At 45.1% G+C, this 25,582-nt stretch overlaps 1 protein-coding gene across 6 annotated transcripts in view; it reads right to left on the reverse strand.

The window, feature by feature from the left end:
• The window catches only part of LOC118387484 (splicing factor, suppressor of white-apricot homolog), a 165,645-nt gene that overhangs the window by 15,220 nt on the left and 124,843 nt on the right, over window positions 1-25,582 (reverse strand). For all 6 annotated transcript variants that reach the window (XM_035775888.2, XM_035775889.2, XM_035775887.2 and 3 more), the window contains exon 14: window positions 2,893-3,227. In XM_035775888.2, the coding sequence (XP_035631781.1) occupies window positions 2,893-3,227 (335 nt within the window). The remainder of the gene's footprint in view (window positions 1-2,892; window positions 3,228-25,582) is intronic.

A 25,582-nucleotide genomic window follows, 5' to 3' on the forward strand; every position in this document is an offset into this window, starting at 1 on the left:
TCATATTTTATCTGTGCCCCTGAACCTGCAGAATGAGCATGAAGAAGTCTATCGCTGGTGGGGTACGTTTCTCAAAACCAAATCGCACCCGCAAAAAAGTGTCTGGTAAATTCTATAACATCCAAAATACAGATTTGGTTAAAAAAACTAAGTTAAATTGTACTTGTTCCCCTCTGTTGCTCCAGTTAAGATCTCCATTAGATTGGACATATTAAGGGAGGACAAGAGGCCACTATGTAAATAATAATATAATAATAATATATGCCATTTAGCAGACGCTTTTATCCAAAGCGACTTACAGTCATGTGTGCATACATTCTACGTATGGGTGGTCCCGGGGATCGAACCCACTACCCTGGCGTTACAAGCGCCATGCTCTACCAACTGAGCTACAGAAGGACCACACCAAATGTCAGTGGCTGTGTTCTAAATGGTCCGTTATTCCTTATAGATGCACAAAGCTCTGGTCAAAAGTACTGCACTATATAAGGAATAGGTTGCAATTTGAGGCGCAACCCAAGTGTCTACAGAGTGGTTAAATCACAGGCTCCTCTCTCTCCCTCTTTATAATACAGGACAGCCATTACGCCAGTACCATGGTGATTGAGCCATTTCACATCCCACTGCCAAGAGCAACAACCACACCAAATGACTCACACAATAATAACAAAAACAATCACATTTCCCCTGATTTAAAGGCAACAACCCCCTCCAACCAGCTACAAATGAGCGTTTATTTAAGAACACTAGCGTACGTGCATGTCTGGATCCACTCTCACTGAGCCACAGAGAAACATATTTGACGCACACACACACACAAACTGGCCACACACAGATGAAAACGTGATCAAATGGAGCCGTTTAAAAAGTACTTTGCAGCCGGGGACACAGTGGACCGCTGGACGAAAGCCTATTTGGCCCAAGGATAAACACAAACGGAGAGGTCATCCTCTGCCATAGGGGCTGAAGAGGTCACAAAGTGAGCAAAAAGGAAGTTGTCAGAGGAAGGGGTAGAGGGTCATTTAAAATTCAGGGGAAAATCTACATCCACTTAACCTGAGCAGAGTACCAGAGCATATGATCAATGACTCCAAACCTCCATCAAAGAGACACTTTAAAGAGCAAATTGAATGAGTTCTGTCCACATCGAGACTATACCTCAAACGGCACTATTCCCTTTATAGTGCACTACTTTTGATCAGGGCCTATAGGGAATAGGGTGTCATTTGGGATGCATTCTTAGGACTCGTAGTGGCTGCTCTTTCCCATCCATCCCCAAATCTCCTACCTTATCATCTGTCCTGTATGGATGTTGTTAACCCCATCCTGGCCCTTCATGGGCCCACGGGGGCCTCTACACTGGTAATGATCTTAGACTTCCTCTGGGGCAAAGGGCCCCAATTAAACCCCCAGAGGTGGAGCAAGGGTGCAGGGGCTAAGCATGGGGGCAGGACAGACCTGTCAATGACTACAGATAATGTCAGAGGGCTGACAGGACAGAGTTGACCTTGAGACTAAGACAGGATGCAGATGATGGACAGAGAGAAGGAGGGAGGGGTAGGTGGGAGGAGGGGAAGAGAGAGAGAAAGGGAGATGGTGGGAAAGCAGTAGGCCAGTTAATGACGAGCAGCTGACGAGTTAACGAGGGGGGAAACTCCCCCCGTGTCACAGCCAGGGTCCTCATTAACCACAAGGAAGGAAGGGGGGGAGAGAGAGAAAGAGCGAGAGAGAGGTCCATTGGACTGCTAAGGGCTAATGGTGTCGAGCAGCATGACACCGCTCTCTCTCTCTGTATGAGTGTGATGGACAGTTATGACAGGGTCAGAGACATGCGTGTGTGTAATCCTTTCAGTATCTGACAGCACTCAGCGTGTCACTAACAGAGCTGGAGAGGAGGGGGAGAAAGGACACGAGGAGAGTGAGCTGCCAGCTTAACTCGGTTGTCACCCCCGAGACCCAGACAGACAGGCTACCTCTCAAAGGACACCCTATTCCCTATATAGTGCACTACTTTTGACTAGGGCTCTATTCCCTAAACAGTGCACAACTTTTTCCCAGGGTGCTACTTGGGATACACAAAAACATATATGCAGCCAGCTAGCCACCTGCAGGAAGGTGCCATTCCCACGACATCATTCTCAGGATTAGGAAGGAAGATGCTGGGGATTTATATTGTTTTTTACGCTGTAAAAGGTTTGAAGCTCATAACCTCTTCCAGCCTCCCAACACAAAACAAAACGCTGACTGATTCTGTGACTGGTCATGATCAGGGATCCTTTTCACTCTCCCGCACCCAAGATTTCTGTATTTTATTTGACTTTCTCGGTCGAGGAGAAAAAAAAAGGAGATTAAGGGATGAAATTTGACGTGCTTGCACATTAGAGGAGGGAAATCTCTGACACGAGGCTCAGCAGAGGCCCCTTCTCAATCTAAGCCCTTTAATTCACATACTGTAAGTGATTTAAAACCTCGGGCAGAAACGATTAAATCTCAGAGAAATTACATTAAGGCTTGTCAGAATGACACGAGGCGGGCATAATTACAGAAACTCCACCCGCTGATAATGACAAACTGGCCGTGATTTCCAAAAAGAGTGAGAGGGGGGGGAGAAAACAATTGAGATGAAAAACTTGGAGAGTGTGTGGAGGCATCGGAAAACAGCGAGAGGAAGCCGACACACTATAGTGAAGCCGCTGCAAAATAATACTGCCAGCCAGCCAGAAAGCCACTTCCTTCATTAGGCAGTAGGCACGGTAGAGGCATTAGGTACTGTTAATGAATTATGTTCAGATGTCTGAGCCTCAGGCCAAATGACAACACCTATTCCAGTGTAAAGGCCATGTTGTGATGAGAGAGAGAGTTTATTTTGTGGATAGGGGTTGGACCACTCACCTAGACCCGCGGACTGTTTTGTAAGCGCTGGGCAGGGTGTGCTTGGTTTTGGACCGCGACTTGGAGCGAGACCGCGATCTCGCCGGTGACCTCTTCTTGTGTTTCTTCTTCTTCTTGTCTCTGTCTCCTTTCGCTCTGTCCCGCTCCTTCTCCGGTCTTCTGGAGGTAGAGGAGGATGATGAGGTGGGTAGCAGGAGGGAGGAAGAGGGGGGCTCTTTGCTTTTGAAGGCCTTGGCGTCAGGGGGTCTTTGATCAGCAGGGTACACAGGTGCTCTGGAGGCCAACGGAGGGGGGACATAGACGACGGGGGCCACTGGGAACTTTGGCAGCTGTGGCTAGGATAGAGAGAAGGAAAGAGAGAGAGTGAGAGGGATGAGCGTAGGAGAGAAAATGAGCGGGGAAAGAGGGCATATTAATGACAGACAGATCTGCACCTTGGGCCTTTTCTAGTTTAACGAGTGCAAGAAAATCTGAAGGCTTCCCTCTAAGAATGAGCGTACTGAGGAGTGAGAGAGAGAGGAAGTGAGGGAGGGAGAGCTAGAGAGAGAGAAAGTGATCGAGATAGAGAGAGGAAGTGAGAGAGCAATAGAGATAGAGAGAGGAAGTGAGGGAGCTAGAGAGAGGAAGTGAGGGAGCAATAGAGCTAGAGAGAGGAAGTGAGGGAGCGATAGCGTTAGAAATAGGAAGTGAGGGAGCGATAGTGCTAGAGAGAGGAAGTGAGTGAGTGACAGCGCTAGAGAGAGAGTGTGACGAGGGCATTAACAATTGTCTCCTCCGTTACAGCCACTGGCTAAAGGTCATCTGGGAGACGCAATCTAATTCAGCCTGCATCTCCAATCAAGGTTGTGTGTGTGTGCACTCGACCGGCCGAAGTAAAAGGCAAAGCCCTGGGGCAGTGAGATCCTAGTCCTGGCTCTGTCCATAACTACTGCTCGCTGTGTGCTGGTTCTGGTTGGTTCTTCCCTCAGACTTACTCAGCTGCTAATTAAAAGATACTGGCTGGTTACACAACACAATGCAGCCTGATAGCTAGCACCCTGCCCTGCCTGCCTGGCTAACAAAACATAATTGGCCTTTCTCCACTGTCAGCACGAAAGTGCCTCTAATTACTTCAGTATGTGTCTGTCTGGTTAAATTAGATCTTCTGCCCGCTGCTGGATCCAACATCACAACTGGGTGCCAATCAATGTAGCGCCATGCGCCATCAAACTCCATTTATATTACATTTTGCCATTGAGAGAAGAAAAACACCATATGTATTTATTTCCCAAGCTTTATTTGCCATGGAAAAGCCTTAGCAAGGACTTATGATGTGTAAGGTGTGTGCAATACTGGTGCCGTTAGGTATGGAAGTGTTCATATGTGGAACAAGAAAAAGTGTGTGTGAGAAAGAGAGCGAGAGCGACAGAGACAGAGCGCACGAGAGAGAGCGTGTGAATGTCACCTCGGCTCTGGCGACAGTGAATCAAAGGAGACGAGGACACAATGTCTTCTCTTCCCAGCATATTTAGAACCTACTCTGTCCCAATTCAGTGAAACAGGACAACTTCTTCCTCCTCCTTTCTTTCCCTCACATGGAATGAGTGAGATACACACGTTCTTCCCTCTCCTGCTGCTCCAGACAGAGCAAGAGGAGAGACGAAGGTGGAGAAAGATCTGTGTTATTGGCTTTGATAAAGTTTTCGGTATGAATATTTGGTAGTGCGGTGCGCTGCGGTGGCTCAGGGAAGATAATGAGGAGGATGTCTGGGGTTTGATTTCACTTTGGGTTAAGAACAGCATGACATTTGGGTAGGTTTATTCCCAAGGACCATGGGTCGAGGAGAGTGTGTACGGTCTCTCACGCCTGCTCCAAGGAGATAGGGAAGGCTGCCCTCTCTGATGCACACCGCACAGGAGAGAAGAAGAGAGGCATACCAGTGTAAGGAAAATGGGACAGGGAGGGAGAAGAGGAGGGACAGGGATGGAGTGTGTTTCAGAAAGGGAGAAAAGAAGAAGAGAGAGATGGAAACAATCCATCATGAGCGAGAGAGGGTGTCAGAGGGACAGATATGGAGCAAAAAACGAGCGAGAGGGCAGACAAGGGAAAGAGAAATGGACAGAGGGTGATTGAGAAGGGTGATGAACGAGAGAGGAAAAATAGCCAGAATCCACAACTCCCTGTGTGCAAATAAACTGCTCCAGGTCACCTTGCCTTGCCTGTTGTTGTACTGTAATCAGGCCACTCCACTTCGGCACCCAGAACTGTACTTTCAACACATCCCACCTGTGCACTGTAGCCCGACACCTACTTTGCCTTGTGCGCACACACAAAACACAGGGTACCTAGAAGCCTGATTCCAGTGACAGCTCAAGCTCTACCGTTCACTCTTAATACTCTTTGATTAACAGGCTTTGACAGACTCAATATGTTTACAAGTGGTCCTTTGTAGCTCGATTGGTAGAGCATGGGACATGTAATGCCAGGGTAGTTGGTTTGATTCCTGGGACCACCCATACGTAAAATGTAAGCAAGCATGACTAAGTCGCTTGGGATAAAAACATCTGCAAAATGGCATAGAAACACTGTATATGTGAACGCAACTACATCTGAAGATCAGGTTCTGGCACTATAATCAATAAATAATTCACACTTATGGCCAACTGTGACTGCTTCTGGTACAATAACAAAGCCAGACCCTGCGGCTTTCCTGGTGTTTCAGAGTTCAGAGGCAACATTTCAATTTTGTGTGTGTGGGGGCGTTCTGATGAGGGGACCCTGTGGGATGTGAGAGGAGGAGAGGCTGGACACAACTCTAAACACACAAACTGTGCCAGCCAGGGAAAACAAGGCAATCAATCACCTTGATTTGGAAGAGTTCCAATGTTGGATAGACATAGCCAGCAAGCTAACATAGCATCCCTCTCTGTTTGAGCCTTGTGTTTTAGTAGGCTAAACTAGCTAGCTGCATTCGATGCAAGTTGATTGGGGTCGCCAGATGATTTGCCAGCTCCTGACAGCTTGGCTGCGTGTTTAAACACCCCCAGATCCACGCATATTTTCTGGTAAAAGCCAACACTGGCTATCAGAGAGACAGAGGGACCGTATGAGGGGGAAAGAGTGTGAAAGAAAGAGGGGGGGGTAGAGAAAGGGGAGAAAGAGACTTCTCCCTGCTCCTTTCCCTCTCTCTGGATCTGATGGGGCTCTGCCTGCTGTGGGAGGTCTGGACCTATCACCGGGAGCTGCGGGAGCACGCCATCCTGCTTCTCGTGGGCCCGTGAAAGGTTCCACGAATAGTTTGAGGGGTAGGAATGGACGGATTTCTCCATCCACTTGTATTGTATTGGGCAGTTCAATGGTGAGAAATGTCTCAGTCCCTGGAGCAAAAACGTATCCAAGAGCATGAGTACAGGTCATCAATAAGCTGCTCCCAAACATTTTAAACCTGCATCAGGAAAGTGAGTCTATCATAGTTCATGTGGTATTCAATGACATTATGAAGGTCAACTCAGAACAGTTGAAGATGGATTTTAAAGAACTGATTGGGTCTCTTCTTGACACCAACAAAGGCCCATAATATCTGGCCCTGTGCCATCTCTAAATCGTGGCATTGAACGTTTCAGCAGACCTTTAGCCCTTCATAACAGGCTGCGTGACTATTGCAGCTCTGTTGAGGTAACATTTATTGACCATTTTGATACCTTCTGGAAACAAAGCTTGTTTTAAGAAGAGGATGGGATCCACCCAACTTTTTTAGGTTCCAGAATCCTTTCACAGGATTATACAGCTGTGTTGAGACAATGACATATCAATGACCCAAACCCAGCTCAGTTAATCCCAACCATTGCGTCACTGAGTTGTCATAATGCTTCAGGAAATGTACATTTTCCCAGGGGCATTGGAAGACACAATGTAAGTAACCTAATATATTTCCATCTAACTGCCCTGAATGCCTCTGCTGATTTTACAGCTTTTGTATGCAGTAATCATGTGCCTTTGAACCAGTTATACTGTTAGAACTGAGTCGGTGTGCCCTAGCATGAAGTCCATTGTGTGCAGCTCACCCTCCACTAACATAAATAACATGAGCATGTCTACTTCAGCTAAGCTTCCCAGTAAAGCAATGAAAACAACCATGCATCCCAGAAGTGATAAAATAGCCCACATTAACATATGTAGCTTAAGAAACAAGGTTAATCAAATCAATCATTTGCTAGTAACATTCTGACAATCTCTGAAACACACTCAGATAATACCTTTGATGATAGTGGTAGCAATACATGGCTGTTACATATACAGAAAATACAGTAATGCCAATGGTGGAGGTGTTGCTGTTTATATTCAGAACCACATTCCTGTAAAGCTTAGAGAAGATAACGTGTTAAATAATGTTGAAGTAATATGGCTATAGGTTCATCAGCCTCACCTAAAGCCCAATGTTTTGGGAAGCTGCTATAGACCACCAAGTGCTAACAGTCAATATCTGGATAACATGTGTGAAATGCTTGATAATGTATGAGATATCAACAGAGGTGTATATTTTCTGGATGATTTCAATATTGACTGGCTTTCATCAAGCTGCACACTCAAGAAAAAGATTCAAACTGTAACCCGTGCCTGCAATCTGGTTCAGGTTATCAGTCAACCTACCAGGGTAATTACAAACAGCACATGAATGAACTCAACATGAATTGATCAAATCTTTACTAATGCTGCAGAAATTTGCTTTAAAGCAGTATCCAAATTCATCAGATGTAGTGATCATAATATAGTTATCCATATCTAGGAAAACCAAAGTTCCAAAGGCTGGGCCTAATACAGTGTATAAGAGGTCATACATAAGTTTTGTAGTGATTCCTATGTTGTTTATGTAAAGAATATTTGTTGGTCTGTAGTGTGTAATGGGGAGCAACCAGATTCTGCACTTGACACATTTTTATGGAATGGTCTGCCTACCCATGTGAGAGACAAAGACTCGGTCTCAACCTTTAAGTCTTTATTGAAGACGCATCTCTTCGGTAGGTCCTATAATTGACTGTAGACCTGGCCCAGGAGTGCGAAGGTGAACGGAAAGGCACTGGAGCAACGAATCGCCCTTGCTGTCTCTGCCTTGCCGGTTTCCCTCTCTCCACTGGGATTCTCTGCCTCTAACCCTATTACAGGGGCTGAGTAACTGGCTTACTGGTGCTCTTCCATGCCGTCTCTAGGAGGGGTGCGTCATTTGAGTGGGTTGAGTCACTGACGTGATCTTCCTGTCTGGGTTCGCTCCCCCCTTTGGGTTGTGCCGTGGCGGAGATCTTTGTGGGCTATACTCGGCCTTGTCTCAGGATGGTAAGTTGGAGGTTGAAGATATCTCTCTAGTGGTGTGGGGGGCTGTGCTTTGGCAAAGTGGGTGGGGTTATAACCTGCCTGTTTGGCCCTGTCCGGGGGTATCATCGAATGGGGGCCACAGTGTCTCCTGACCCCTCCTGTCTCAGCCTCCAGTATTTATGCTGCAGTAGTTTGTGTCGGGGGGCTAGGGTCAGTCTGTTATATCTGGAGTATTTCTCCAGTGTCCTGTGTGAATTTAAGTATGCTCTCCCTAATTCTCTCTATGTCTCGGGGGACCTGAGTCTTAGGACCATGCCTCAGGACTACCTGACATGATGACTCCTTGCTGTCCCCAGTCCATCTGGCCGTGCTGCTGCTCCAGTTTCAACTGTTCTGCCTGCGGCTATGGAACCCTGACCTGTTCACCGGACGTTCCACCTGTCCCAGACCTGCTGTTTTCAACGCTCTAGAGTCAGCAGGAGCGGTAGAGATACTCTTAATGATCGACTCGGAAAAGCCAAATGACATTTACTCCTGAGGTGCTGACCTGTTGCACCCTCGACAACTACTGTGATTATTATTATTTGACCATGCTGGTAATTTATGAACATTTGAATATCTTGACCATGTTCTGTTATAATCTCCTCCCGTCACAGCCAGAAGAGGACTGGCCACCCCTCATAGCCTGGTCCTTTCTAGGGAGTTTTTCCTAGCCACCGTGCTTCTACACCTGCATTGCTTGCTGTTTGGGGTTTTAGGCTGGGTTCACTTTGTGACATCAGCTGATGTAAGAAGGGCTTTATAAATACATTTGATTTGATTTATTCCAGTTACTAATAAGCCTGCACCAAGAAAATGAGTAAAAACTGTTAAATCCCAGTGGATTGATGAGGAATTGAAACTATACTATGAATCAAAGAAATTATATAAAGAATGAGAGTAAAAAGCTTTGGAGCACCTTAAATTAATGTTTGTCTTTTTTCCCAAACACAACACCATCATTCATTGAATCAGATGGCTCATTCATCACAAAACCCACTGATATTGCCAATTACTTTAATACGTTTTTCATTGGCAAGATTAGCAAACTTAGGCATGACATGCCAGCAACAAATGTAGGCACTTTCAAAATAAAGAAAAACCCTTGAATGAGTAGGTGTTTTAACATTTTTAGCAGGTAGTGTACACGCATACACTTCCTGTTTCCCAGACATAGCTCATTGTAATATTATTTGTACTTTGTATTTAGTTTATACACACACAACATATTTATTTAAATACAGAATTCTTGACATAGCTCACTCTAATATATCTACTGATGTACAGTGCACTCGAAAAGTATTCCGACCCCTTGACCGTTTCCACATTTTGTTACATTACAGCCTTAGTCTAAAATTGATTAACCATTTTTCCCCCACATCAATCTACACACAATACTCCATAATGGCTAACATTACTAAAACAGGTTTTTATACATTTTTGCAATTATGCTGCAGAATTTAGAGGTGATTTGTGGTTTAGTACGGTACCCTGCGTCACGACTTCAAATCAAATCTGTTTATATAGCCCTTCTTACATCAGCTGATATCTCAAAGTGCTGTACAGAAACCCAGCCTAAAACCACAAACAGCAAGCAATGCAGGTGTAGAAGCAGTGCAAGGGGGAGTTAGAGCACTGATTATGCTTTTGGGTCCTACTGTGTCTAACTGAATGAATGGGCAACATTAATCTAAATAGAAACTGAATTGTGCACAACTTCAGTATTACTTACTAAAACTGTTGTTAGACTAAAGTTATAATTGTATTTTGCTCTTACTGTAGTACTGTAGTACTGTAGCCCACTCCTGACCGGTCAGGTTGTACAGCGCATGAGTGGCGCAACGGTCTAAGTCAACGCATAGCAGTGCAAGCTGTGATGCTACAGATGCTGGTTCATTACTCGTGCTGGCCTCGACTGGGTTTTTGTTTCTCTCCCTCTAAAAACAGAAATGAATCATTCCAAATAACAAACTGGCTTTATTTACTAACTAGTAACAACGTTTCACCCCATGTTTAAGAACAGCCTTTTTCCTCGCTCATTTTACGTGATTTGAAAACGGAATCCTCTCCAAAATATATATATATTTTTTTAAACAAAACGATTATTATTACATTTAGAAGTATATAAAAGCCCATTGGATATTCTCACAGATACATTATTAACTCTGTTATTAGCAGGACAAAATATATTGGTCATGGCTCCAAATGGGAGAATGCCTTGCAGTTCTCCAGCTGTATACACTGAAAGCGTGTGAGGTTCAAGGCACGAAGGCAGGGGTCATGGGACGGACCTCAGAGCGGCGCACAGAAGATGGACCTAGCCCATGGGGATGGGAGGTGGAGGAGTGGACCCCCGCCCCGCCACACTGGGAAGCACAGAGCAACACTAAGGCACATTGCACTAATAATGGCACTGACTAGGGAAACGTTCCCACTGTTCTTAGTGCCAGTCTGCACGTTCAAACTACAACAATGTAACTAATAGTGGCATCTTTATGTTTTCGTTAATAAAATAATGATAAAAATACTCTTTCAAAATGCAGATGTTTATTTAGTTATGGATCCATAACAAATTTCTATGGGAAAACATATCACTGAATTACAGAAATATTGGAAAGAAGTTGCCTAATGAAGGTTAACAAATTGTTGCTGACTGGAAAATACTCTTTCAAAACACACACGGTCACGTTGTACAGTGCCATTATGGCTATTAGCAGGTAGCTGGACAATAGACTTACCTAGATGGAGAGTAGGGGGAGAATTATATCGTCAAATGTATTTCTTAGTTAGGTTGGCTGTATCACAACTGGCTGTGATTGGTTGCAATTTCAGTTTAATCCACCAGAAACTACAGAATAAGTAATACAACAAAAATATTACTATTATTATGCATCACATCCGACCGTGATTGGGAGTCCCATAAGGTGGCGCACAATTGGCCCAGCGTTTCTCTCCCTCTAAAAAACAGAAATGTTTTAGCCTTTACAAATATTATTTTGGCCTTTATTCAGATTAAAATGGCTCACTTTCAAAAAAATAAATACAATGAAATAACCTCCAAAATATCGTTATTATTATCAAGTTGATGGCACAGTCATATAGCCGGCACCGACATAAAGCTGAGTGACTCACTCATGCATGGCTTTGGATCAAAATAAATAAGTCCCAACATTCTTTCTGATAGTCTTTAATATATACATTTTTGGTTATCCTGACCTGGACACCATGCACAGTATTAGCAGTATTATTAGTGTCCATTAGCAGGACAATATACCTTTTCCAACACTTTTCTGTATTTTGATACTATGTGGATGGGTCCTCCATAGTGGTGCAGCTAAGTCACCGCAATGCAATATGCGTCGCTACAGATACCTGTGCCGGCCTCCATCGGGAGACCAATGAGGTGGCTTTTGGTTTTTAATTTAGAATCCTATGTAATTATTGGCGGAGAGTCATGTCATATTTTTTTATATACTGTAAGCCTTTTGTAGGCAACATGAGCCTCACTAGTGTGTAGTAATGTGCTGCTAAAAGTGGTGTATATCTTATTTACAGAGCATATTGAAGACAGAAGCAATAGTCTACAACTCATTTAGCATCGTATCACGCTGCTCTGAGACAAGAATGGGGAATGGTCTTAACAAATCAATGAGATTTATATTTTGACTGAATCTCCGCTTGGGTATTGGTTACAATTAGGGTGTAGAAATGTTATGCTCTTAGTGTAACCTTTATTTAACTAGGTAAGTCAGTTATGAAAAAAATATTATTTACAAGGACAGCATAAACCCCCCCCCCCCAATTGGGGACTTGAACCACGGTCTCCCGCGGGCCTGCACAACACAGGGATTCTTTAGCTAAATAGCCCAGAACTGTAGCCTACTCCCGACCATCACGTTGTACAGCACCATATTTTCCATTCCATTCCATTTTTCTTGGAGTAGAAACACCATGATATTATTCAATTTAATTAAGCAACATTTCTTAAAATCTATACTATGTTCTTACAAAAAAGGTTTTAAATTCTCTAGTACAGCCACTATTGAAGGCTATCAAATGCTTCTCAAAGATGCCCTCTGGTGGTCCAACTAGCATTCATGGTACCAGTGGTTGGCACTTAAATAATGTGCCATAGAATTCTGGGAATAGGATCCCTCTGTACTTTGCTCTGTTCATCCTTGCCTTGATCCTGACTAGTCTCACAGTTCCTGCCGCTGAAAAATATCCCCACAGCATGATGCTGCCACCATCATGCTTCACCATAGGGATGGTGCCAGGTTTCCTCCAGACGTGATGCTCGGCATTCAGACAATCTTGGTTTCATCAGACCAGAGAATCTTGTTTCTCATGGTCTGAGTGTCTTTAGGTGCCTTTTGGCAAACTCTAAACGGCCCTTCCCCCCTGATTGCTCAGTTTGGCATGGCGGCCAGCTCTAGGAAGAGTCTTGGTGGTTTTACTATTTTCTACATTTTAGAATAATAGTGAATACATCAAAACTATGAAATAACACATATGAATGTAGTAACCATAAAGTGTTAAACAATTCTAAATATATTTTATATTTGAGATTCTTCAAAGGAGCCACCCTTTGCCTTGATGACAGCTTTGCGCAATCTTGGCATTCTCAACAAGCTTCATGAGGTCACATGGAATGTATTTCGATTAACAGGTGTGCCTTGTTAAAAGTTAATTTGTGGAATTTATTTCCTTAATGAGTTTGAGCCAATCAGTTGTGTTGTGACAAGGTAGGTGTGGTATACAGAAGATAGTCCTATTTGATATGTAAGCTTATTAGAGATCAGTGATTACTATCAAGAGCAGTGAGCGGTTTCCTTTTTCCTTCATCTCGCCCTATTTGGTAAAAGACCAAGTCTAAATTATGGTAAGAACAGCTCATATAAGCAAAGAGAAACGACAGTCCATTACCTTAAAACATGAAGGTCAGTCGATGCGGAAAATTTCAGGAACTTTGAAAGTTTCTTTAAGTGCAGTCGCAAAAACCATCAAGCGCTATGATGAAACTCTCTCATGAGGACTGCCACAGGAATGGAAGACCCAGTTACGTTTGCTGCAAAGGATAAGTTTATTAGAATTAGCAGCCTCAGCAATTGCAGCCCAAATAAATGTTTCACAGAGTTCAAGTAACAGACACATCTCAACATCAACTGTTCAGAGAAGACTGTTTAAATCAGGAATTCATGGTCGAATTGCTGCAAAGAAACCACTATTTAAAGGACACCAATAAGAAGAAGAGACTTGCTTGGCCCATGAAACATGAGCAATGGACATTAGACTGGTGGAAATCTGTCCAAATTTGAGATATTTGGTTCCAACCGCCGTATCTTTGTGAGACGCAGAGTAGGTGAACGGATGATCTCCACATGTGTGGTTCCCACCGTGAGCCTGTCAACTATGTGTCTGTCTATCCCTGTTCTCTCCTCTCTGCACAGACCATACAAACGCTCCACACCGCGTGGCCGCGGCCACCCTAATCTGGTGGTCCCAGCGCGTACGACCCACGTGGAGTTCCAGGTCTCCGGTAGCCTCTGGAACTGCCGATCTGCAGCCAACAAGGCAGAGTTCATCTCAGCCTATGCCTCCCTCCAGTCCCTCGACTTCTTGGCACTGACGGAAACATGGATCACCACAGATAACACTGCTACTCCTACTGCTCTCTCCTCGTCCGCCCACGTGTTCTCGCACACCCGAGAGCTTCTGGTCAGCGTTCCTGAGGACGGCTCACCTCTCACAGTTCTGGGCGACTTTAACCTCCCCGTCTACCTTTGACTCATTCCTCTCTGCCTCCTTCTTTCCACTCCTCTCCTCTTTTGACCTCACCCTCTCACCTTCCCCCTACTCACAAGGCAGGCAATACGCTTGACCTCATCTTTACTAGATGCTGTTCTTCCACTAACCTCATTGCAACTCCCCTCCAAGTCTCCGACCACTACCTTGTATCCTTTTCCCTCTCGCTCTCATCCAACACTTCCCACACTGCCCCTACTCGGATGGTATCGCGCCGTCCCAACCTTCGCTCTCTCTCCCCCGCTACTCTCTCCTCTTCCATCCTATCATCTCTTCCCTCTGCTCAAACTTTCTCCAACCTATCTCCTGATTCTGCCTCCTCAACCCTCCTCTCCTCCTTTCTGCATCCTTTGACTCTCTATGTCCCCTATCCTCCAGGCCGGCTCGGTCCTCCCCTCCCGCTCCGTGGCTCGACGACTCATTGCGAGCTCACAGAACAGGGCTCCGGGCAGCCGAGCGGAAATGGAGGAAAACTCGCCTCCCTGCGGACCTGGCATCCTTTCACTCCCTCCTCTCTACATTTTCCTCCTCTGTCTCTGCTGCTAAAGCCACTTTCTACCATTCTAAATTCCAAGCATCTGCCTCTAACCCTAGGAAGCTCTTTGCCACCTTCTCCTCCCTCCTGAATCCCCCCCCCTCCTCCCCTCTCTGCAGATGACTTCGTCAACCATTTTGAAAAGAAGGTCGATGACATCCGATCCTCGTTTGCTAAGTCAAACGACACCGCTGGTTCTGCTCACACTGCCCTACCCTATGCTCTGACCTCTTTCTCCCCTCTCTCTCAGATGAAATCTCGCGTCTTGTGACGGCCGGCCGCCCAACAACCTGCCCGCTTGACCCTATCCCCTCCTCTCTTCTCCAGACCATTTCCGGAGACCTTCTCCCTTACCTCACCTCGCTCATCAACTCATCCCTGACCGCTGGCTACGTCCCTTCCGTCTTCAAGAGAGCGAGAGTTGCACCCCTTCTGAAAAAACCTACACTCGATCCCTCCGATGTCAACAACTACAGACCAGTATCCCTTCTCTCTTTTCTCTCCAAAACTCTTGAGCGTGCCGTCCTTGGCCAGCTCTACCGCTATCTCTCTCAGAATGACCTTCTTGATCCAAATCAGTCAGGTTTCAAGACTAGTCATTCAACTGAGACTGCTCTTCTCTGTATCACGGAGGCGCTCCGCACTGCTAAAGCTAACTCTCTCTCCTCTGCTCTCATCCTTCTAGACCTATCGGCTGCCTTCGATACTGTGAACCATCAGATCCTCCTCTCCACCCTCTCCGAGTTGGGCATCTCCGGCGCGGCCCACGCTTGGATTGCGTCCTACCTGACAGGTCGCTCCTACCAGGTGGCGTGGCGAGAATCTGTCTCCTCACCACGCGCTCTCACCACTGGTGTCCCCCAGGGCTCTGTTCTAGGCCCTCTCTTATTCTCGCTATACACCAAGTCACTTGGCTCTGTCATAACCTCACATGGTCTCTCCTATCATTGCTATGCAGACGACACACAATTAATCTTCTCCTTTCCCCCTTCTGATGACCAGGTGGCGAATCGCATCTCTGCATGTCTGGCAGACATATCAGTGTGGATGACGGATCACCACCTCAAGCTGAACCTCAGCAAGACGGAGCTCCTCTTCCTCCCGGGGAAGGACTGCCCGTTCCATGATCTCGCCATCACGGTTGACAACTCCATTGTGTCCTCCTCCCAGAGCGCTAAGAACCTTGGCGTGATCCTGGACAACACCCTGTCGTTCTCAACTAACATCAAGGCGGTGTCCCGTTCCTGTAGGTTCATGCTCTACAACATCCGCAGAGTACGACCCTGCCTCACACAGGAAGCGGCGCAGGTCCTAATCCAGGCACTTGTCATCTCCGTCTTGATTACTGCAACTCGCTGTTGGCTGGGCTCCCTGCCTGTGCCATTAAACCCCTACAACTCATCCAGAACGCCGCAGCCCGTCTGGTGTTCAACCTTCCCAAGTTCTCTCACGTCACCCCGCTCCTCCGCTCTCTCCACTGGCTTCCAGTTGAAGCTCGCATCCGCTACAAGACCATGGTGCTTGCCTACGGAGCTGTGAGGGGAACGGCACCTCAGTACCTCCAGGCTCTGATCAGGCCCTACACCCAAACAAGGGCACTGCGCCTAGGATAGAGTAAGTAATCCTTCTCACCCCCCTAAAAAGATTTAGATGCACTATTGTAAAGTGGCTGTTCCACTGGATGTCATAAGGTGTATGCACCAATTTGTAAGTCGCTCTGGATAAGAGCGTCTGCTAAATGACTTAAATGTAATGTAATGTAACAGAAGGTCATGTGGTCTGATGAGACACAAATAGAGCATTTTGGTCTAAACTCCACTCGCCGTGTTTGGAGGAAGAAGAAGGATGAGTACAACCCCAAGAACACCATCCCAACTGTGAAGCATGGAGGTGGAAACATAATTCTTTGGGGATGCTTTTCTGCAAAGGGGAGGATGGATGGGGCCATGTATCGCGAGATCTTGGCCAACAACCTCCTTCCCTCAGTAAGAGCATTGAAGATGGGCCGTGGCTGGGTCTTCCAGCATGACAACGACCCGAAACACAATAAGTGCGCTCAGCATATGTGGGAACTCCTTCAAGACTGTGGGAAAAGCATTCCAGGTGACGCTGGTTGAGAGAATGCCAAGAGTGTGCAAAGCTGTCATCAAGGCAAAGTGTGGCTACTTTGAAGAATATAAAATATAAAACATTTTATTTGATCAATTTTAGAATAAGGCTGTAGCGTAACAAAATGTGGAAAAGGTGGGGGTCTGAATACTTTCCAAAGGCAGTGTACATATCATTCTTAGTATGTCTTGAGTAAATTATTCTGTTGTACATACTTAGACTGCATTTTGATTACTGTTACAGTGCTATTTGGATTGTTAATTGGATTCGTTCCAACATTAGAGATTTATTGTATTTTTTGTAGAACATAAAAAAAGTTAATTATTTGTGTACTTGTTTGACATTTTACTGCATTGTTAGAAACTAGTAACATAAGAATTTCACTACACCCGCTATAACATCTGCTAAGCTGTGCACCCGACCAATAAACTTTGATTTGATTTCATAGATACTACCGTTCAAAAGTTTGCCGTCACTTAACAATGTCTCAGAATAAGAATAGACTGATGAATTTCAGAAGAAAGTTCTTTGTTTCTGGCCATTTTGAGCCTGCAATTGAACCCACAAATGCTGATACTCAACTATTCTAAAGAAGGACAGTAATTATTACTTATTTAATCAGGACAACAGTTTTCAGCTGTGCAAACATAATTGCAAATGGGTTTTCTAATGATCAATTAGCCTTTTAAAATAATAAACTTGGATTAAGCTAACAACGTGCCATTGGAAAACAGGAGTGATGGTTGCTGATAATGGGCCTCTGTACACCTATGTAGATATTCCATAAAAAAATCTGCCATTTCCAGCTACAATAGTCATTCACAACATTAACAATGTTAACCAAGATGGCATAGCAGTTCAGACGTCTTTTGTCCTCGTCTTGTCGTGTCTTGTATTTAATATATATATTTACAACTTTTTTCACATACATTTTATTTTTATTTTCCATCAACTCATCTTCAAAACACTCTCCTGCAACCCGCCTCACCAATTTATATTTATAAAAAAGTATGATTTACCTGAAATCTGTAATCCTCCAAGAAGCTAGCCAGCAGCTAATCCAGAAGCTAGTTCAGAAGCTAGTTCAGAAGCTAGTTAGCTTCTTTACTGGCAAATCGTTAGTAATCATTAGTATTCAGCTAACCACGGTTTGTGGTCATCAGCTATCCTTTTAGCTCGAAAATCTATCGCCAGTTTTGTACGGCGCAGCGCGGCTCGGAACGGAACATACCGGACCAATTTTTCTCTCCATGTCCCTGGATTTCAACTGCTCTCTGGACATTCATACCCGGATCTCACAGTTAGCTAGCTGCTATCCGTGTGACTATCGGCTTTCGTCGATTCCGGAGCAAACATCAATTATTCCGGAGCTAGCCAGCTCCATCAATCACTCCTGAGTTCAATCAATCACTCCTGGGCTGCAGTCACCTATCCGGACCCGTTTTACTGCCTACGCGGAGCCCCACCGGGCCTTCACAACTGGACTGCCGACGTTATCTACCCGAAGGAGATCCGGCTGGCTCCTCCGTCGCGACGTTACCTGAACGCCCATCTGCAGCCTGCTAACCGTTAGCTGTCTTACCGGCTGCTATCTGAATAGACAACCGGACAATTTATTTAACTATATCTATATCTATTGTTTTTATTTTTGTTGTTGTTGTGTGATTTGGATTAATCCCCTCTACCACACGGAACGCCACTAATCTACTGACGGAACGCAAGAGGTGGCTAACAACAGACCTCCATCCTATGCAAGCTTGCTACCGATGGCCTGGCTAGCTGTCTAAATCGCAGTGACCCCCAACCAACCTCTCCACTCACTGGACCCTTTTGATCACTCGACTAAGCATGCCTCTCCTTAATGTCAATATGTCTTGTCCATTGCTGTTCTGGTTAGTGTTTATTGGCTTATTTCACTGTAGAGCCTCTAGTCCTGCTCACTATACCTTATCCAACCTATTAGTTCCACCACCCACACATGCAATGACATCTCCTGGTTTCAATGATGTTTCTAGAGACAATATCTCTCTCTTCATCACTCAATACCTAGGTTTACCTCCACTGTATTCACATCCTACCATACCTTTGTCTGTACATTATACCTTGATGCTATTTTATCGCCCCCAGAAACCTCCTTTTACTCTCTGTTCCAGACGTTCTAGACGACCAATTCTTATTGCTTTTAGCCGCACCCTTATTCTACTCCTCCTATGTTCCTCTGGCGATGTAGAGGTGAATCCAGGACCTGCAGTGCCTAGCTCCACTCCTATTCCTCAGGCACTCTATTTTGACGACTTCTGTAACCATAATAGCCTTGGTTTCATGCATGTTAACATTAGAAGCCTCCTCCCTAAGTTTGTTCTATTCACTGCTTTAGCACACTCTGCCAACCCGGATGTTCTAGCTGTGTCTGAATCCTGGCTTAGGAAGACCACCAAAAATTCAGAAATTTTAATTCCAAACTACAACAAGATAGAACTGCCAAAGGGGGCAGTGTTGCAATCTACTGCAAAGATAGCCTGCAGAGTTCTGTCCTACTATCCAGGTCTGTACCCAAACAATTTGAACTTCTACTTTTAAAAATCCACCTCTCTAAAAACGAGTCTCTCACCGTTGCCGCCTGCTATAGACCACCCTCTGCCCCCAGCTGTGCTCTGGACACCATATGTGAACTGATTGCCCCCCATCTATCTTCAGAGCTCGTGCTGCTAGGCGACCTAAACTGGAACATGCTTAACACCCCAGCCATCCTACAATCTAAACTTGATGCCCTCAATCTCACACAAATGATCAATGAACCAACCAGGTACCCCCCCAAAGCCTTTAACACAGGCACCCTCAAAGATATCATCCTAACCAACTTCCCCTCAAAATACACCTCTGCTGTCTTCAACCAAGATCTCAGCGATCACTGCCTCATTGCCTGCATCCGTAATGGGTCAGCGGTCAAACGACCTCCACTCAGCACTGTAAAACGCTCCCTGAAACACTTCAGCGAGCAGGCCTTTCTAATCGACCTGGCCGGGGTATCCTGAAAGGATATTGATCTCATCCCGTCAGTAGAGGATGCCTGGATATTTTTTTTAAATGCCTTCCTAACCATCTTAAATAAACATGCCCCATTCAAGAAATTTAGAACCAGGAACAGATATAGCCCTTGGTTCTCCCCAGACCTGACTGCCCTTAACCAACACAAAAACATCCTATGGCGTTCTGCATTAGCATCGAACAGCCCCCGTGATATGCAGCTGTTCAGGGAAGCTAGAAACCATTATACACAGGCAGTTAGAAAAGTCAAGGCTAGCTTTTTCAAGCAGAAATGTGCATCTTGTAGCACAAACTCAAAAAAGTTCTGGGACACTGTAAAGTCCATGGAGAATAAGAACACCTCCTCCCAGCTGCCCACTGCACTGAAGATAGGAAACACTGTCACCACTGATAAATCCACCATAATTGAGAATTTCAATAAGCATTTTTCTACGGCTGGCCATGCTTTCCACCTGGCTACTCCTAACCCGGTCAACAGCACTGCACCCCCAACAGCAACTCGCCCAAGCCTTCCCCATTTCTCCTTCTCCCAAATCCATTCAGCTGATGTTCTGAAAGAGCTGCAAAATTTGGACCCCTACAAATCAGCCGGGCTAGACAATCTGGACCCTTTCTTTCTAAAAATTATCTGCCGAAATTGTTGCCACCCCTATTACTAGCCTGTTCAACCTCTTTCGTGTCGTCTGAGATTCCCAAAGATTGGAAAGCAGCTGCGGTCATCCCCCTCTTCAAAGGGGGGGACAGTCTTGACCCAAACTGCTACAGACCTATATCTATCCTACCATGCCTTTCTAAGGTCTTCGAAAGCCAAGTCAACAAACAGATTACCGACCATTTGAATCTCACCATACCTTCTCTGCTATGCAATCTGGTTTCAGAGCTGGTCATGGGTGCACCTCAGCCACGCTCAAGGTCCTAAACGATATCTTAACCGCCATCGATAAGAAACATTACTGTGCAGCTGTATTCATTGATCTGGCCAAGGCTTTCGACTCTGTCAATCACCACATCCTCATTGGCAGACTCGACAGCCTTGGTTTCTCAAATGATTGCCTCGCCTGGTTCACAAACTACTTCTCTGATAGAGTTCAGTGTGTCAAATCGGAGGGTCTGCTGTCCGGACCTCTGGCAGTCTCTATGGGGGTGCCACAGGGTTCAATTCTTGGACCGACTCTCTTCTCTGTATACATCAATGAGGTCGCTCTTGCTGCTGGTGATCCACCTCTACGCAGACGACACCATTCTGTATACTTCCGGCCCTTCTTTGGACACTGTGTTAACAACCCTCCAGGCAAGCTTCAATGCCATACAACTCTCCTTCCGTGGCCTCCAATTGCTCTTAAATACAAGTAAAACTAAATGCATGCTCTTCAACCGATCGCTACCTGCACCTACCCGCCAGTCCAACATCACTACTCTGGATGGCTCTGACTTAGAATACATGGACAACTACAAATACTTAGGTGTCTGGTTAGACTGTAAACTCTCCTTCCAGACCCATATCAAACATCTCCAATCCAAAGTTAAATCTAGAATTGGCTTCCTATTTCGCAACAAAGCATCCTTCACTCATGCTGCCAAACATACCCTTGTAAAACTGACCATCCTACCAATCCTCGACTTTGGCGATGTCATTTACAAAATAGCCTCCAATACCCTACTCAACAAATTGGACGCAGTCTATCACAGTGCAATCCGTTTTGTCACCAAAGCCCCATATACGACCCACCATTGCGACCTGTACGCTCTCATTGGCTGGCCCTCGCTTCATACTCGTCGCCAAACCCACTGGCTCCATGTCATCTACAAGACCCTGCTAGGTAAAGTCCCCCCTTATCTCAGCTCGCTGGTCACCATAGCATCTCCCACCTGTAGCACACGCTCCAGCAGGTATATCTCTCTAGTCACCCCCAAAACCAATTCTTTCTTTGGCCGCCTCTCCTTCCAGTTCTCTGCTGCCAATGACTGGAACGAACTACAAAAATCTCTGAAACTGGAAACACTTATCTCCCTCACTAGCTTTAAGCACCAACTGTCAGAGCAGCTCACAGATTACTGCACCTGTACATAGCCCACCTATAATTTAGCCCAAACAACTACCTCTTTCCAAACTGTATTTAATTAATTAATTAATTTTGCTCCTTTGCACCCCATTATTTTTATTTCTACTTTGCACATTCTTCCATTGCAAAACTACCATTCCAGTGTTTTACTTGCTATATTGTATTTACTTTGCCACCATGCCCTTTTTTGCCTTTACCTCCCTTCTCACCTCATTTGCTCACATTGTATATAGACTTGTTTATACTGTATTATTGACTGTATGTTTGTTTTACTCCATGTGTAACTCTGTGTCGTTGTATGTGTCGAACTGCTTTGCTTTATCTTGGCCAGGTCACAATTGTAAATGAGAACTTGTTCTCAACTTGCCTACCTGGTTAAATAAAGGTGAAATAAAAACAAATAAAATGTCTACACTGTATTTCTTATCAATTTGATGTTATTTTAATGGACAAAAAAACGTGCTTTTCTTTCAAAAACAAGGATATTTCTAAGTAACCCCAAACCTTTGAACGGTAGTGTATATTGCTGGAAGTGAATTCAGGAATTAAACATTTAACTATGCAAAGTAGCAAAAGCTGTGTGTATTAAGGATAAAGACACCTGGCTCAAATAGAAGCCTGTCTCTAACTCTAACCTGTTGTGCTCATTGATTTAAGAAAATAAACTCCCAGGCTAAAAATGGAAGTTTTACGCTAGGCCTATCTTAGTGGGGCACAGATCTTAACCGGCAACACATTGATTCTTTAACTGGCAGGTCACTCACGGAAGCCATAATAAAAATGTAGCTTCAAAGCCACTTAGAAGGAGAAGCCTGACAGTCTCCCTTAGAAAAGAACCACATATCCCTGAGGTGCTGGGAGACAGGGGGACTATGGGCCAGGACAGACAGACACTTCACATATCAGTATTTGAAGTGCAGATACTTCAGATATTTGTATCCAGGAGAGTCCGAAAGAGAGAGAGAGCAAAAGATGGAGAGAAAAATAAAGAGAGAACAAGAGCAAGCGCTCACGCAAGAGGAAGAAAGGGGGAGTAGTATTGCGGTGTCTGCAGTTCAGCTCTACACCCCAGTTTTGTCTCTAATCATGCCCATTAGCCCGGCTGGCCTCTGGCTGGGCTCCGGCAGACCCTTTAAAGAGGCTGAGCTACCTACTGGAGAGACAAAGGTCTCCCAGGAGAGAGGCCATTCCTTTGAACAGAGCATGTCAGCCCAGAGACAAAGAGCACAATCAATTAGAGTGCCACAGCAGCTCTAGAGGGAAGTGACTAGGGCCCCTGGGTAAGGAGGGAGGCAGAGAAAAAGAGACATGCAGAGAAACGAGAGAGAAAGAGAGACGCACACACACACTTGCAAAAACACATACTGTACTTACAAACACAGGCACGTACACACCCACGCTTACGGTCCTGCCGAAACATCTTCATGTAAGTGCACACACAGAGAATGTATCATACTCAATCATTTACGAGATTAGATTGAAAGGCATCAATATGTATGAACTTTTTGCTTGAGATTTATTCTATAAATAAATCAATAGATTTGAAGGGTTGGGGAGTAGGAGATGAGGCTGTCCACAGTGAACGATTTGACTCAATTCAACACAGGACACAGCGTGCACCGTGGCCAGTGGTGAGTGCGTGAACACACACACACACACACTTTATGTTCATGTTGTTATCTTTTCTTGTTGCATGGTTGAGAAGGACCCGTCTCCCCGATGGTAAGGGAGTGAACAGCTCGTGGCTGGGGTATGTGTGGTCCTTGATAATTCTGCGGGACCTCCTCCTGCACGGTCTCAAGTAGATGTCCTGGATGGGTGGGAGCACAGTCCCAGTGATGTACTGGGCTGTCTTCACCACCCACTAGAGGGCATTGCAGAATCTAAAGGAATTAGCCAAACAGACTGTGTGGTAAAGGGGGCTGGCAGTGCGGTTTACTGATATTGTGTATTTCTCATCAGTGGCCAGTATGCGCTGATGTACGGAGCAACTCTGCTCAGTCAGATGAAGAAGTATACTTTGTCTCTGTGCTGGAATGTGTGGTGAACCTTGACCCAGCTATGCCTCAGCCAATCAGAGCGTGGTCTCTGCTGCTACTGGGCTCACTGTGCTCCTTACCATACTCTACGTTTATATTTTAGTTATTTAGGAGACGCTTTTATCCAGAGTGACATACATTTGCTGCATTCATTTTAACATAGCTAGTTGAGATAACCACATATCACAGTTGTGGTAAGTACATTTTTCCTCAATAAAGAAGCCTTTGTCACCAAAGTCAGTTTCAGACATTTTCGGAAGATGGTCAGGGACTCTGATCCCATCCAATCACTTATTTTGGAGGGTATTCAGATGATGAAAGTTTGCCATTAGAATATATGTGCAAAGCAAAGTTTAAACTTTCAGTATGTGTTATTGCATTAAGGATTATCTGTCAAATGAGACGAGTTCTATCCTAATGCTTATTTGCAGAGGACAAAACAGTAGTGGGCTTGATTACCAACAACGTCAAGACAGCCTACAGGGAGGAGGTGAGGGCACTCGGAGTGTGGTGTCAGGAAAACAACCTCTCACACAACATCAACAAAACAAAGGAGATGATCGTGGTCTTCAGGAAAGCAGAGGGAGCACCCCCCCTATCCATATCGATGGGACAGTAGTGGAGAAGGTGGAAAGTTTTTAGTTCCCCGGGAACACACATCACGGGCAAACTGAAATGGTCCACCCATACAGACATTGGGGTGAAGAATGAACAGCAACTCTTCAACCTCAGGAGGCTATAGAAATTTGGCTCGTCACCTAAAACCTTCGAAGACTTTTACAGATGCATAATTGAGAGCATCCTGTTCGGTTGGATCACCGCCTGGTACGGCAACTGCACCGCCCTCAACCGCAAGGCTCGCCAGAGGATGGTGCGGTCTGCACAACGCATCACCGGAGCACCCGATGTCACAGGAAGGCCAAAAAGATCATCAAGGACAACAACCACCCGAGCCACTCCCTGTTCATCCAACTACCATCCAGAAGACGAGGTCAGTAGAGGTGCATCAAAGCTGGGACCGAGATACTGAAAAACAGCTTATCTCAAGGCCATCAGACTGTTAAATAGCCATCACTAACATAGAGAGGCTGCTGCCTACATACAGACTCAGATCTTTAGCCACTTCAATAAATGGATCACTAGACACTTAAAAAAGCCACTTTAATAATGTTTACGTATCTTACATTAGTCATCTCATATGGATATACTGTATTTTATATAATCTATTTCATCTGGCCTATGCTGCGCGGCCATCGCTCATCCTTATATTTACATGTACATTTTCTTATTCCATCCCTTTGTGTGTGTATTAGGTAGTTGTTGTGAAATTGTTAGATATTACTGCACTGTCGGAACTAGAAGCACAAGCATTTCTCTACACTCACATTAACATCTGCTAACCATGTGTATGTAACCAATAAAATTTGATTGAATTTGATTTATTAAAAACATTAGCAAAGCTATGGTAAACCATGTGATAACTAATCTAAATTTGACAGATGATTGTAAATGCAATAACATATTGAAGAGAAGAATATTCACAGGGGTACTATGTACCAGGCGAGTGACGCCAACTTCTGCTCCCTGTTGAAGATGTCTGTCTCCTATCCCCGTCCCAGAGAACAGGCTTTGTTTCTGGATAGCCCAGCTAGTTGCCCTTTCCCCCCTCCATGGATGGATACACTTGTCTGTAACGTAATACCTTGTTAAAGCAAGGATTCTGCTGCAAGTTTAGCACCGATTGAACAGGCTTGAACAGATT

This window comes from Oncorhynchus keta, chromosome 9 (assembly GCF_023373465.1).
Source record: "Oncorhynchus keta strain PuntledgeMale-10-30-2019 chromosome 9, Oket_V2, whole genome shotgun sequence".
Classification (NCBI taxonomy): Eukaryota; Metazoa; Chordata; class Actinopteri; order Salmoniformes; family Salmonidae; genus Oncorhynchus; species Oncorhynchus keta.